The sequence below is a fragment of the Mobula hypostoma genome, chromosome 1 (assembly GCF_963921235.1).
Source record: "Mobula hypostoma chromosome 1, sMobHyp1.1, whole genome shotgun sequence".
NCBI classification, from domain to species: domain Eukaryota; kingdom Metazoa; phylum Chordata; class Chondrichthyes; order Myliobatiformes; family Myliobatidae; genus Mobula; species Mobula hypostoma.
The window spans coordinates 97,668,512-97,682,677 of record NC_086097.1 but is presented as its reverse complement, the minus strand read 5'-3'; the positions used below and the strand labels follow the sequence as shown (position 1 = coordinate 97,682,677).

Here is a 14,166-nt window from a genome sequence, read left to right as displayed (position 1 = left end):
CTTTGTACATTAAGGCTACGTCCACACTATACTGGATAAATCCGTAACCGAAGCCTTTTCTCTTCATTTTGACCCTCCGTCCACACTGAAACGGCATTTTCCTCCCCCGAAAACGGAGCTTTTCTAAAACACTCCCCAGAGTGTTCAAATCTGAAAACGCTGGTTGGCCGTTGTAGTGTGTACGGGGTAACTGGCTAATTTTAAAAACGCTGTCATGACGTGCCGGAACAAAATGGTGGTGGCAGCGCGACATTTCCCTGTTTTCTTGAACGCAACCTCCAACACCACAACAACATCTGACAATAGATGTGTAACAGCCTAATGTAACATTGTTTGGAAATACAAGATAACACTGATGCAGACATGTTTTATACATTTAACAAGGTGCTTTATTTGTCATGGTCCCTTCTGGCAATCCCCCACCTTAATATTTACCTCAGGAATTGGGCCTTAATCCCCTCACTTAACATTTCCAATCATTCCCAGGTTCCACTAACTACACACACCTGCTTTCCATCAGAAAATGCAGGATAAAGACCCTGTGATCACAACAAGGAGCTGCCAATTCATTGGTTGAATAACCTCGTTTCATGGTTCTTAGGACTGTTAGTTCTAAAGGCTGATTTATACTTGTGCGTCAACTTGACGCCGTAACCTACGCGTGTTGTCAGCATTTGTACTTGTGCATTGGTGTGCCTGTGCTGCTCTGCAACCTGCCCATGCAAGGCTTCATGGTCATGGTAGTCTTTCTCAGGGTAAACAAGTTTAAAGCGAGCATCTTTTTTTTCGTAAAAGTGAAATGTGTCCTCCATAATTTCGAAGGTCTGTAAAGCTTTATGGAAAGCATTGCAGCCAGAGTTCCTTCCCTGCCCTTCAGTCACCCAATGGGAAGCTACTGTAGTGTAGGAGGAAATGTGATGCTACCAAGCGGGCCAATCAGTTGTTGCGGTCTGCGTTGCTGCGACGCGCAGTTACATTTTGGGAGAGGTGTGCGTCAGGCTATGGCGTAGGGTTCGCGGTGTCACCGTACCTACAGCATCGAGTTGATGCACAAGTATAAATCAGCCTTAAGTCTAGCATCGCTCCTGGATTCTCTCCAAACCCAAGACTTCGGGTAAAGACTCTCCTGGAAACCGATTCCACGCCCAACTCTGCCCCCACGCCCGTGTTCTGCACTTGGGTTTGTCCACCGCCACGCTCGTGTAACATGATTAATGTATTGCTTGTGCAAACATTCAATAGATGCAATTGTCACTTTTGCCCAATAACTTGTTTTATTGCACATGTTAAATACAGCAAAATAATACACAAAGACATGGCAAAAGTAAAGGCAAACAAATGAGGTAACAGCAAATTTCACTTTTGCCCAGTAACAAGCCTTACTGCATTTAGTTGTAGCTGTCGTCCCTTTCATCGGTGAAGAGACCTATGGCAGTAGGAAATGTTTCTGGCCAAACGCGCACCAAGTCTTTCGTTTGGCAATTTCCTTTTAAATTTTTCTAGTCTGCAACCGGACAAATGCCCACCAAGTATACTGTTTCCTCTTCGCTTGTTTTCTGTGTGTCCTGCGCTTGCCCAGTAGAAGGAGATTCGCCCAAATATCTGTTCTAATGTGGACGGAGGTATTTTGAAAAATGCCTGGTGTGGATGCCTATCGCTTTTACGCGAAACCGGTGTTTTCAAACTTATCTGGTTTAGTGTGGACGTAGCCTAAGATACAATGCTCTTAGGTTTGATTTTATAAATATCATTTTTAATCTTTTTCATGCTCTGACCCTTTTTGCCTCCAAGCCTTCATTTCCCAGCCTTCGCTGCTTCTATTCGACTGTGGTTTCTTTATTTCTGTCCTTCTTTCAGTCTATCCATTCTCAACTCCAAGGAAGGCTGGTGAGATTCACTAATGGAAGGACACTTGAACAAGGTACCTGATAGGGCAAACGTACCCCAGAACAAGCAGCAGCATCAGAAGAGGTAGGTAGAATACTACAGGAAGGAAGGAGATGGAGAGATATTTTGCCTTTTCTCAACTAACTCTGCATTTGTAAGGTGGGAGAATGGTAGAAATTACCAGCCATGAAACATGCATTCAAATGTTCCCTATTTTAAATCAGTGCTACAGGTTGAGACCTGATTGGGAAAAAAATGAAATTGTAGACATCATGACCATTATATTTAGATTTATTATTCCAGTAATAATACTAGGTACAACTGGCGGCACATGTTACCTCTTACCTTCAAATCACATGAGAAGAGACTAGCACCTTTAGCTTTTGCAACCATTGTAATTTGTTGGAATGTGAGTAAATCATGAACATAAATATTATTTTCTGCAGGGAAAAAGAAATATATATTTAAATTTTGTTAGAAGCATTTCTCCCTTACATAACAATTTCATTGATATTTGTCTTCTACTGCCGTTATTTTGGCAACTGCTTGAAAATCTCATTTTAGTCAGTATATACTACAGCATCAATTCTGCCTGCTCCAATAAACTATACTGTATATTGTTAAAGTTCAAGACACACTTTTAGTCTGGGATTAAATGTCTCTGATTTTAACTCATTCTTCACCAAGACCTCAAAAAACCCTGCTTACTCAAATTTCCATTCCACTAGGAAGGACCAATTTTACTTCTGAGATTATCCAGTCAGAATGGACCAATCACCTCGACCACTATTCTATTATTACTTTACCTTTTTAACTGGCTTCTTAATGTTAAATTTCTGCACAAGCAATGCCTATTTTTTTAAACTGAAGGCACTATTACGTTCAACCACTGATAAAGAATTTTGCAGAATTCTTGAGTAATTAACAAAATGTTACAACCACATTACAAACCATTTGCTAATACATTGTTTACGATAAAATTCAAGCTTTGTGCTCTTCTATGCCATACACATGAACAATTTGCAATAAGGTTTATTTTAGAAATTGCTATAAACTAGTTATATGTCAGAGATTTTGAGGAAAAGGGAGATATGTCAGCTACAACTGTATTACAGCTCAGTGATACAAGATGACAGATACTGTTGCACAGTTTTTATTAAGCTCACAATTCCTGTCACCAGATCTGAATTAGTTACAAATGTTTTGCTCCAATTCCTTAAACCACTCATATGATCATAGGATGTCAGAGAAGATGAAATCAAACCATTGGTAAAAGTATTAAATTACATGTAACTGTGTATCTCCTTTAATAGACATAAACTTGATACATGTCACACCAAGGAGCAGAGCGAAAGTCATCTCACAGCTCAGATGGTGAGGGAATATGGGGAGAATGATTAGTGCAGGATCAATGTAAATGGGTGCTGGTGGGACCAAAGGGCTTGTTGCCATACGGTTTTCCTTTCTGACTCTGAGAGTCATGTTTTACTAACCATGCAAATAAAAAGTACAAAATTCAATTTGTGTTTTCAGCCAAGTTAGCTAAGCTGTAATGACATGGCATCTGTTAATCTCACCAGTTCTGGTCTGGGTGATTAAACCTGCTAACACTACAAAATCAAGATGCTGGAAAGCTAAAATAAAAACAAATGATGTTGAAATAGTTAAAAAGATAATGTAGCACCTGGAGATGGAGAAACAGTGGCAGTATTCCAGTCCATGACTTTTCATCCGAACAGGTAGCTTTCCAGTTGGTGTAAGTGGAAGCAACAGAAGCATTCCCTAAAACCACTGAACCCAATTTTGAAACAGGGACGTTGTATCATGCCTAGACTAAAAGTCCGGTGTTGCTCCCAGTATACTTCAATGAAATACTGTAGTCAAGGACCAGAAAAGTCATGAATGAGAGTGGGATAGAAAATTACAGCACCAAACAGTCCTGTAGCTTTGAGTCTGCTTGCAAACTGACAGTGATGTTTCACAAAGCAGTCACACACATTTGTCTTTAGTCTTTTCTAATCTAGGGGACACTACTGTAAGTTGCAAGCACTGTACCAAACTGCAAATTGGTGCTTCACCCGGACTGCTCAGAGACCTGGACTCTGGAAACAAAGGTGTTATATTCTCAGCATTTGCATGAGAAGGATAGTAATAATATTTATGGTCAAAGAGTGAACCATAAATGGTGTCATGGGAGGAATGATTCCACTAGAATGTTAAAGAAAAAGGAAAGATAAATTTGGTGCTGACATTTTCTTTACTAATTAATTATTGACATACAATGCGGAACAGGCCCTTTCGGCCCTTCGAACCGCATCGCCCAGCAATCGCCTAATTTAATCCTAGCCTAATCATGGGACAATTTACAATGACCAAATACCCTACGAACTGGTACATCTTTGGATATTGGGAAGAAACCAGAGCACCTGGAGGAAACCCACGCAGTCACGGGGAGAACGTACGAAGTCCTTAAAGGCAGAGGCGGGAATTGAACCTGCATCTCTGGTACTGTAAAACATTGCGCTAACCACTATGCTATCGTGCCACCCAAGGAGGTTTCTGAAATAAATATAAAATTGAATCTTACCTTACTCACTTTATACTTATGACTGTGTGACTAAGCACACCTCCAATGTCATATTCAAGTTTGCTGACGGCACTACCATTGTAGGCCAAATCAAAAGTGATGACGAATCAGAATATTGGAGGGAGATTGAAAATATGGCTGAGCGGTGCTATAACAACTTCTTACTCAATGTCAGCAAGACCAAAGAGCTAATTATTAACTACAGGAGGAGGTCCATGAGCCACTCCTCATCAGAGGTGCAGAGGGTCAGCAACTTTAAATTCCTCAGTCCTTCTTTAGGAGTTTCCAAAGATTCGACATGTCATCTAAAACTTTGACAAGCTTCCATCAGGCTCTTGAACTTGAGGGGATAACTTTAACTTCACTTGCCCATCGTTGCTTAAGGACTCCATCTCATGTTCTTGATATCTATTGTTTATTTATTACTCTTTTTTTCTTTTGTATTTGCACAGTTTGTTGTCTTTGGCATACTGGTTGAACACCCAAGTTAGTGCGGTCTTCCATCAATTCAGTTATGGTTATTATTCTATTATGGATTTACTGAGCATGCCCACAAGAAAATAAATCTCAGGGTTAATTAGCTGTTTGGTCTTACTGACATTTAGTAAGAGGCGTTGTTATGGCACCATAAATATATGGTGACATATATGTACTTTGATAATAAGTTTACCTTGAACTTTGAAAGCCAATGTTTCCAGGAAAGCAAGGGGAAGAAAAAGCTCACAAAGACAGAAAATTCTGGAGGATCTCAAGTCAGGCAGTATTCATGGCAAGGGAAGCAGTTAACCTTTCATCAGCTGCTGAGCATTTCTAGCTTACTGTGATTTAAGCAGATTTCCATCTTCAGTGAGTTTTTGCTGTAAAATTTATGATTCATCACTGCTGAGGATTTCTGAGTTTATTATTTTCAATTACTCATAAATTTAAGGATTTCATTTCTTTGGCAGAAAGGAGGAGAAAATGCAAACTATAGAGCACTACATTAAAGGGGGTATAGAGTGATCTTGGCAATAGCCAGACACGTTGAAAGTGCAGTTAATAATGCACAAAGTATACTGGACTTCATAGGTGGAAACAAAGGGGCAAAAAATGATGCTGGAACCTTTGTAAAGCATATTTGGCTACAAATATGGTACTCCATTCATTCAGAAAGGAAACAAAGATGCTAGAGAAAATATAGACAATTAACTTATAGACTATTCTGGGAATGAAGAGGGGACTACTTGTGTAGCCTCTTTATGAGGAAGTAGATCAGATTAATGAAGAAAGTGCACTTACTGCGATGTTAACTGAATTTTCAAAACACTTGTAATAAGATACTGCAAGACAGATTTGTCATTAAGACTGAACTATGGACTAAAAGAGGCTGCAGCTTAGAACATTGGCTAAGTGACATGAAGCAACTGTGCATGACTACTCTATTTGTTAGACTAGATGGAAGTGCCTAGTGGCGTGGCCCTGCAGTGGGTACTAAGCCCACTGCTCGTCTTTATATTAATGATTTGAATGTGGGAGACAGGGCACAATTGTCAAATCTGCAGACAACACAAAACTCCAAAACACAGTAAACTGTGAGGAGGATGGTACTGGACTTCAAGGGGAAGGTTGAGAAAGGACCTCATGGGAGAGTATCAAATTGGAGCAGGACAAATTAGGAAAACATTAGGCATGAATTAGGGAGTTAGTTGGAAACAGCTGCTTTTGGGCAAGTTCATATCTGATTTGTGGAAAATGTTTAAAGACCAACTGCACAAAGTATAAGACAGAAGCAAGGACAAAGATGGCAAAGTAAGAGAACCTCAGATGTTGAGAGAGATAATGAATTTAGTCAAGAAGAATAAGAAAAGTATGTAAAGCTCAGGAAGATAGAATCAAACACAGCCCTTAAGGATTATAAAGAAGCCAGAACAAGAAACTCAAGAATGGGATTAGGAAAGCCAGGGAGGGTCATGAAAGGTCCTTGGCAAGTAGGATAACCAGGGAGAGGGTAGGACCACTCAAGTAGGATAACTAGGGAGAGGGTAGGACCACTCAAGGATAAAGGGGGAAACACTTGCTTGGATGCAGAGGATGTGGGTGAGGACCTTAATGGGTACTTTACATCAGTATTTACCAATGAGAAGGATGTGGAGGATATGGAGATCAGTGCTGAATATAATGATATTGTAGGGAATTTTGAGGTAAAGGACAAGGTAGTGTTGGATCTCGTAAAGAGTATTAAGATCGATTAGTCCCCAGGGCCTGATGGGATATATCCTAGGTTACTGAGATAGGCAAGAGAATGCTGAGGCCTTGACTGATATATTTATGACACAGCTGATGTTCTGGAGATTGGTGAGTAGCTAATGTTGTCCGATTATTCAAGAAGGGAAAGAAGAATACTCCTGGAAACATTATAGACTGATTCTGCCAGCAGGAAGGGAGATTCTGGGTATGGTTTTGCACAAGTCACTAGACCAAATAATGAAAGCAATTCCGCAGAGACAACTCTGTTTTGAAGTCTGAGGATGTGGTGAGGATGTGGAAGACATATTGTGCAACATACTTAGGAGAACAGAATTTGTTCCACAGTTGGGTAAGTCAACTTTGTCAGGCAATGAATCTTTGCTTCTTGGTTATGTTTTCTTCATAAAATATGAAGCCATTTTTCAGGAGTTTTTTTGTGAGTTGATTTGAAACAGGTAGGAAGACGGGAGTCAATAGTTTGGGTTGTTGAGCAATTTTTCAAGGAGAACATTCTGCTCATCAACATTCTCGATTGTGTAACAGATGGGGCACCATCAAAGACAGGACGCCACCAATGGGTAATTACTTTCTTGAAAAAAGCTGTACCTAACATATTTACCATTAACTGTAAATATGCAATTCATTGTCATCTTGTTGCAAAATATCCTAAATGATCAGCTGCACAAATCATTAAATACTGTTATCACAGCAGTAAATAAAATCAAGCCCCATGCTCTCAATTTTCGACTATTTCAAGAGCTTTGTATTGAGAATGATGAACAGTTTGAATGCTTGCTGTTGCACACAGATGTCAGGTGGCACTCAAAAGGAAACCGCCTGGGACACTTTTATGTGCTTTTGGAAACTGTGATAAAATTCCTTGAAGACTCAAATGCTTCATTCAGTAATCAACAAGGATATTAGGCATAACATTGCTTATTTGTCAGAATTATTTGCAAAGTTTAATCTTCTGCAAGGAAATGATGTGAATTTTATCAAAGTCAAATCAGTCGTCTCCACGTTTCTGTCCAAGTTAACCCTATTTAAATACAACACTGGCCATTTCGTCCTTTTCCAATTTCTGAGCCTCTCTGAGTTGAAAGAGAAAGAAAGAATGTCAGAAGATGATCTTGAAGTACACTGTGACCATGTGGGAAGATGCCTAAAGAAATGTCAGAGAGATTTTAGGATTTTCTCTTGATCGAAATTCCAGATTGGGTAATAAATCCATTCCTACATACTTATGAGGAATTAACACAAAGGATGGAAGAAGAACTGATCTCACTAAAAATGAATTTGAGCTGAAGGCGAGATTCAAAAAAATCATATCAAGACGTTTGATTGCAGAAATAAATCTCCGTAATCTATCCTGTACTGTGGAAAAATACAAGATGTTCTTTATTGCCTTTCTAACATTATATTTAGGATAGCAGTTTCAGTGCAGTTGCCTAACTTCTTTCAAAGCAACAGAACAGACTGCAAATTACTGAATGTGGGGATCTGAGTGACATTCATGATGATATCGAGAAGCTGGTATCACTGCACCAAGCCCAGCTGTCTCTCTGGAAGCTCAAAAAGCAATAAAATAGTGAATAGATGGACTACTAATGTACATTCTAAAATTATTGATGAGAATTGTTTTTACTGTAATTAAATAAAGAAATAATGTTATTTGTAGCTATTCTGTTCTGGGGTTCATAGAGAACTTGTAAGGAAAGAAAATGCAAGGTCTTAGAGAGTGGGGCAAAGGCTAGTTCTTGGAAAGATCTGGGCATGATGAAGGTTTTCAGATACAAGGTCAGACTGCTCTCCTAGCAAAAATGGAGGTTAAGCAGACATTTGATAGGGGTATACAAATTCACAATGGATAAATGTAGCAGATGGTTCAAGGACTAGGGAACCCAGCCTCCGAGAAAGAAATGTGGAAATGAGATGCAGCTGAGCACTCAACACAGGATTGTTCAGACACGATGGGCCTCCTCCTGTCTTTGGTGATGAACCTGAGTAAGGTAAACATCACATTTTCTGCATCTCAGTATCTTCTCGTATTTTGCTTCAGATTTGAGTGCAAGCTGAAATTATAGTCTACCCGGTTTAACCTTGTCACCTGAATGAAAGCTAAAATACCTATTCCCTTAATGGACACGGGGCTATTTTTTTAGTGTTCTGATTTCTCAGTTTGCTTTATTTATTCCTTAACATCTACTTAGCAAAAGACATGATCTTCTGTGGAAAGTAATTTGTATGGGGATAACTCACTGACAGCTTGAGATACTGTAAGCAATCATCCAGAGACATTTTGGTGCAAATTTTGTGACGATGATTATGACAACAGAATAAAATCTACAGGTAACACCAATCAAGATAATGAAGCAAATGAATTGTTATGTACATGATTAATTTTCTTTTATAAATTTAATCACCCATCCATTTTATTTCATGTACAACAGTTAACCTACAAACAGCTTAATTCTCTTAAAATCAGACTTTGATTCAAAGGTAAAACATAAGCTTTTAATTTTTTTACTTACCCAAGAGTGAAATCAGTATCTTAAATTGCGATACCACATAAAGCTAGAAGACCAAAACAAAAAGGCATTAATTCAGTTAAATCACCATCATGAAAAACCACAGGACACCTGCTACTCATATTTAAGATTCCATTTAAACAGAGCAAACAGGAAACACATATTGTTGAATGAAAAAAAATGAGGTAGTATGCCAAGCGAAGGGATAGAAGGGATTGACACATGATGCACCAGAATGGTAAATAAGCAAGAAGGAGCAAAACTGCTTGTAACATGACAACTAATCAAATTATTCATTCAGATGGCCATGTCTTGATATAAATAATATATTAACAACTGCACTTATATGTAAATAAACAGGGAATCAGTCTGGGCACATTATTATACTGAGGATTTCACGACATTATTACTGAGGCAAAGTTCGATAGTAAACGTACTACCAAAGTACATATATGATACATCACCAGATATCACCCTGAAATTGATTTTCTTGCAGGCATTCACATCAGAACAAAAAAAACAACAAAATCAATAAAACCTGCACACAAAGACTGACAAGGAAACAATGAGGGAAAACAAAAGCAAACAATAATAAATGAGAACATGATCTGTGGAGTCCTTGAAAGTGAATCCAGAGATTGTGTTCAGTGTTGTGGTGAGTGAAGTTCTCCATGCTGGTTCAGGAACCTAAGGTTGAAGGGTAATAACTGTTCCTGAACCTGGTGGTGTGCGACCTCAGGCTCCTGTGCCTTTTTCCCTATGGCAGTAGCAAGAAGAGAGCATGGCCTGGATGGTGGAGGTCCTTGATGACAGACGCTGCTCTCTTGTGGCAATGCTCTTTGTAAGTGTGCTCAAATGTGGGGAAGGCTTTTCCTGTGATGAACTGAGCTGTGTCCAACACTTTCTGTAGGCTTTCTGTTCTCGGGCATTGGTGTTTCCATACCTGACCATTATGTAACAGTCAGGATACACTCCACTGTATAAAAAATTGTCAGTTTCAAATGACATGCTGAATCTTTGCAAACCTTTATGAAAGACGAGGCAGTGCCGAGTCTTCTTTGAATTGGCACTTACAAGCTCATTCTAGGACAGATCCTCCGATAACACCCAGGAATTTAAAGTTACTGACCCTCTCCACCTCTGATCCCCGAATGAGCACTGGCTCATGGACCTCTGACTTCTTCCTCCTGTTGTCAATAATCAGTTCACAAACAAGAGAAAATCTGCAGGTGCTGGAAATCCTGCCGAAGGGGTTCGGCTCGAAAGGTCGACTGTACTCTTTTTCATAGATGAATTTAGAATTTATTTAAATCTTACATCCCACAACGTGAGGGAGTAAAACTCTTCATGTTATGATTCTGTTGCAATGTACAGACAAGTGAATTTAAAAGTCTAATAGCTTGTAGAAAGAAGCTGTCCCCTAGCCTGTCGGTTCTGGCTTTAATGCTGCGGTAGTGTTTGTCAGAAGGAAGCAGCTGAAACAGTTTATTATGGGGTGACTGGTGTCCCCGATGATCTTCCAGGCCCTCTTCCTGCACCTGCTGTTATAAATGTTCTCAGTGGAGGGAAGTTCACATCCACAGATGCACTGGGCTGTCCATACCACTCTCTGCAGTGCTCAGCGATCAAGGTTGGTGCAGTTCCCATACCAGGCGGTGATACAGCCAGTCAATATGCTCTCAGTGGTGCCTCTGTAGAATGTCTTGAGGATTTGGGGGCCCATGCCAAACTTCTTCAGTCGTTTGAGGTGGAAGAGACAATTTTTTTGCCACAAAGCCGGTGTGTATAGTCCAGGTGAGATCACTGGTGATGTGTACACCGAGGAACTTGAAACTACTCACTCTCTCAACTGCAGACCCATTGATATTGATCAGGCCGAGCCTGTCTCTGCTCCTCCCATAATCCACAATCAGCTCTTTTGTTTTTTGGACATTGAGGGAGAGGTTGTTATCCTGGCACCACTGTGTCAGGGTGTCAAACTTTCCTCTGTAGGCTGTCTCATCACCACTAGAAATAAGCCCAATCAAAGTCATGTCATCTGTGAACTTGATCAGCAGATTGGAGCTGTGTGTGGCAGTGGGTGTAAAGGGAGTAGAGAAGGGGACTCAGGACACAACCCTGGGGGGCAACTGTGTTGAGGGTCAGACGGGCAGAGGTGAGGGAGCCCATCCTTATCACCTGTTGGAAATCCAACAGGAAGTCTAGGATCCAGCTGCACAAGGCGGGGTGCAGTCTGAGGTCTCTGAGCTTCCTGTCGAGTCTAGAGGGAATTATAGTGTTGAATGCTGAGCTGCAGTCCAGGAACAGCATTCTAACGAATGCATCCCCCTTCTCCAGGTGAGTGAGGACGGTGTGTAGTGCTGTGGCTATGGCATCATCAGTAGACTGGTTCCATCGGTAGGGGGTCAAGTGTGGGTGGTAGCAAGCTGCAAATGAAGTTTATAACCAGCCTCTCAAAGCACTTGCTTATAATTGAGGTGAGTGCGACAGGACGCCAATCGTTCAGGCATGCTACCTTGGTTTTCTTAGGTACAGGGACAATAATGGACAATTTGAAACAGGAGGACACTACACACTGGGGGAGGGAGAGATTAGAAATGTCCATAAACACACCAGCCAGCTGTTCTGCTGAGTTCCTCCAGCATTTTTTATACGTTGAGTCAATAATCAGTTCTTTGGATTTGCTGATATTGAGTGTGAGGTTGTTGTTGTGGCACTCAACAAGATTTTCAATCTCCCTCCAATGTACCAAATTGTCACCAGCTTTGATTTGGACAACAACTGTGGCGGCGTCAGCAGCAAGCTTAAATATAGTGTTAGATCTATTCTTAGCTTCACAGTCATAAGTGTAAAGTGAGAAGAGCAGGGGGCTAAGCACACAGCTTTGTGGTGCATCTGTGATGAAGGTGACTGTGGAAGAGATGTTGTTGCCAATCCAAACTGACTGGGGTCTGTAAGTGAGGAAATTGAGGATCCTGTTGTATAAGGAAGTATCAGGGCCTAGGTCTTAGAGGATGATGGTGTTGAATATTGAGCTGTAATCAATGAAGAGCATCCTGATGTATGTATCTTCACTGTCCAGATGTTCTAGGGTCGAGTGGAGAGCCAATGAAATGGCCTCTGCTGTTGACCTGTGGTGAAGGTAGGTAATTTGGAGGAGATCCAAGTCACTTCTCGGGCAGGAGTTGGTATGTTTCAAAGCACTTCGTCACAGTGGATGCAAGTGCAACTGGATGACAGTCATTGAGGCAAGGCTACTACTTCCTTCTTGGGCACTGGTGTGATTGAAGCTTGCTTGAAGCAGGGGGACCTCAGATTGTGAAAGCAAGAGGTAAAAGATGTTAGTTGATTACACAGGACTTAAGTACTCAACCAGGTACACCGTCTGGGCCAGATACTTTCCGTGGGTTCACCCTCCTGAAGGATGCTTTCAGGTAGGTCTCAGAGACTGAAATCACAGGGTCGTCAGTGCTGTGGGAGTTCATGAAAGTTCCTTGATGTTTTGTCAGTTAAAGTGAACATAAAAGGCATTCAGCTCATCTGGGATCGAACCTTGATGGCTTTGCTTTTTCAGGAGGTGATAGAGTTCAAGCCCTGCCAGTTATCAGGCATCTGTGTTTCATATTTAGTCCAGAATAGCCACTTTGCATGTGAGATGGCTTTCCGGAGAGCATTCCTGGACCTCTCGGATTTTACCAGGTCACCAGTCCTGAACCTTACTGATCTAGCTCTCAGTAGATTGTGGATCTCTTGGTTCATACATGGTTTCTGGTTGGAAAAGACTGAATGATTTCATGGGTACACACCTGTCCATGGATGCCTTTATAAAGACCATAGCATTCATTGCATATTAATTCAAGTCCTCTGAATGTGGCCAGATACAGACTCCAAATAATCCCATAGCCACTCCTCTGCCTCCCATGTCTACCGCTTTGTTGTCCTTCCCTCTGGTGTCTTGCTTTCTAGCTTCTGCCTTTACACAGGTAGGAGGACAGCCAGGTTATTGGATTTCCCAAAGTGCGGCCTACGGATGGAATGCTAGGCATTCTTCATGGTAGTGTAGGAGTGGTTGAGTGTGTTGGGACCCCTGGCTCTGCAAGTGATGTGCTGATGGTACAGGACAGTGATTTCTTCAAGTAAGTCTGATTGAAGTACTGGGAAAGGCATCAGCGTTGGCTGTTGGTTGTATGCTAACCATGGCATTCAATATATCAAGAGCTTGCTTAACCTCTGCCTTTGTGAACTGTATGTAAACTGCAGTCAGGATCACGATGCAGAACTCTCTTGGTAAATAGAATGATACTTAAATCATTAGATGTTCTAAGTCAAGAGAACAAGATTGCAACAAGATTGCGACAAGACTGCTAGTCCAAGCACCATGAAGAGTTTGTCACAAAATACAGTCCTTCAATTATTGCCGCCTTTGAATCTATAGTTCAGTCCATCCAGTGGATTGAGAACACCTGGGCTGCAGTGCTGGGTCCGGAGTGAGCCACATCCCAGTGGAACAGAATACAGGAATCCCTCATTTCCCATCTGCAGGCTGAGAATAAATGGGGAAGGCATAAAACAAGTAAAGAACTTTTGCTACTTAGGAAGCCTGGTGACATCAGATGGCAGGTGCGACTTGGACATCAAAAGAAGAATAGGGATGGCAAAAGACACCTTTACGAGAATGAAGAGTATACTGACCAATATACTAAACTAGGCATGACAACCCGCCTCAGAGTACTGAAATGTTACGTTTATCCAGTGATGTTATATGACTCAGAATGTTGGACAATATCTAGTAACACAAGGATACGAATTGTAGCAGCAGAGATGTGGTTTTTGAGCACGATGCAAAGAAGAAGAAGAAGAATATCTTTATTGTCATTGTTGTGGAGCAATGAAAGACAGTTTAGCAGCTCAACGTTTTGCAGCATGACAAAGAATATA

General features: G+C 41.0%; 1 protein-coding gene across 1 annotated transcript in view; it reads right to left on the bottom strand.

Annotated features, from left to right (window-relative positions):
• Window positions 1-14,166, bottom strand: part of vps39 (VPS39 subunit of HOPS complex) — a 137,261-nt gene that overhangs the window by 88,146 nt on the left and 34,949 nt on the right. The window contains exons 4-5 of the mRNA XM_063053301.1: window positions 9,232-9,274; window positions 2,233-2,327 (exon numbers count right to left, since the gene is read on the bottom strand). Of these exons, the coding sequence (XP_062909371.1) occupies window positions 2,233-2,327; window positions 9,232-9,274 (138 nt within the window). The remainder of the gene's footprint in view (window positions 1-2,232; window positions 2,328-9,231; window positions 9,275-14,166) is intronic.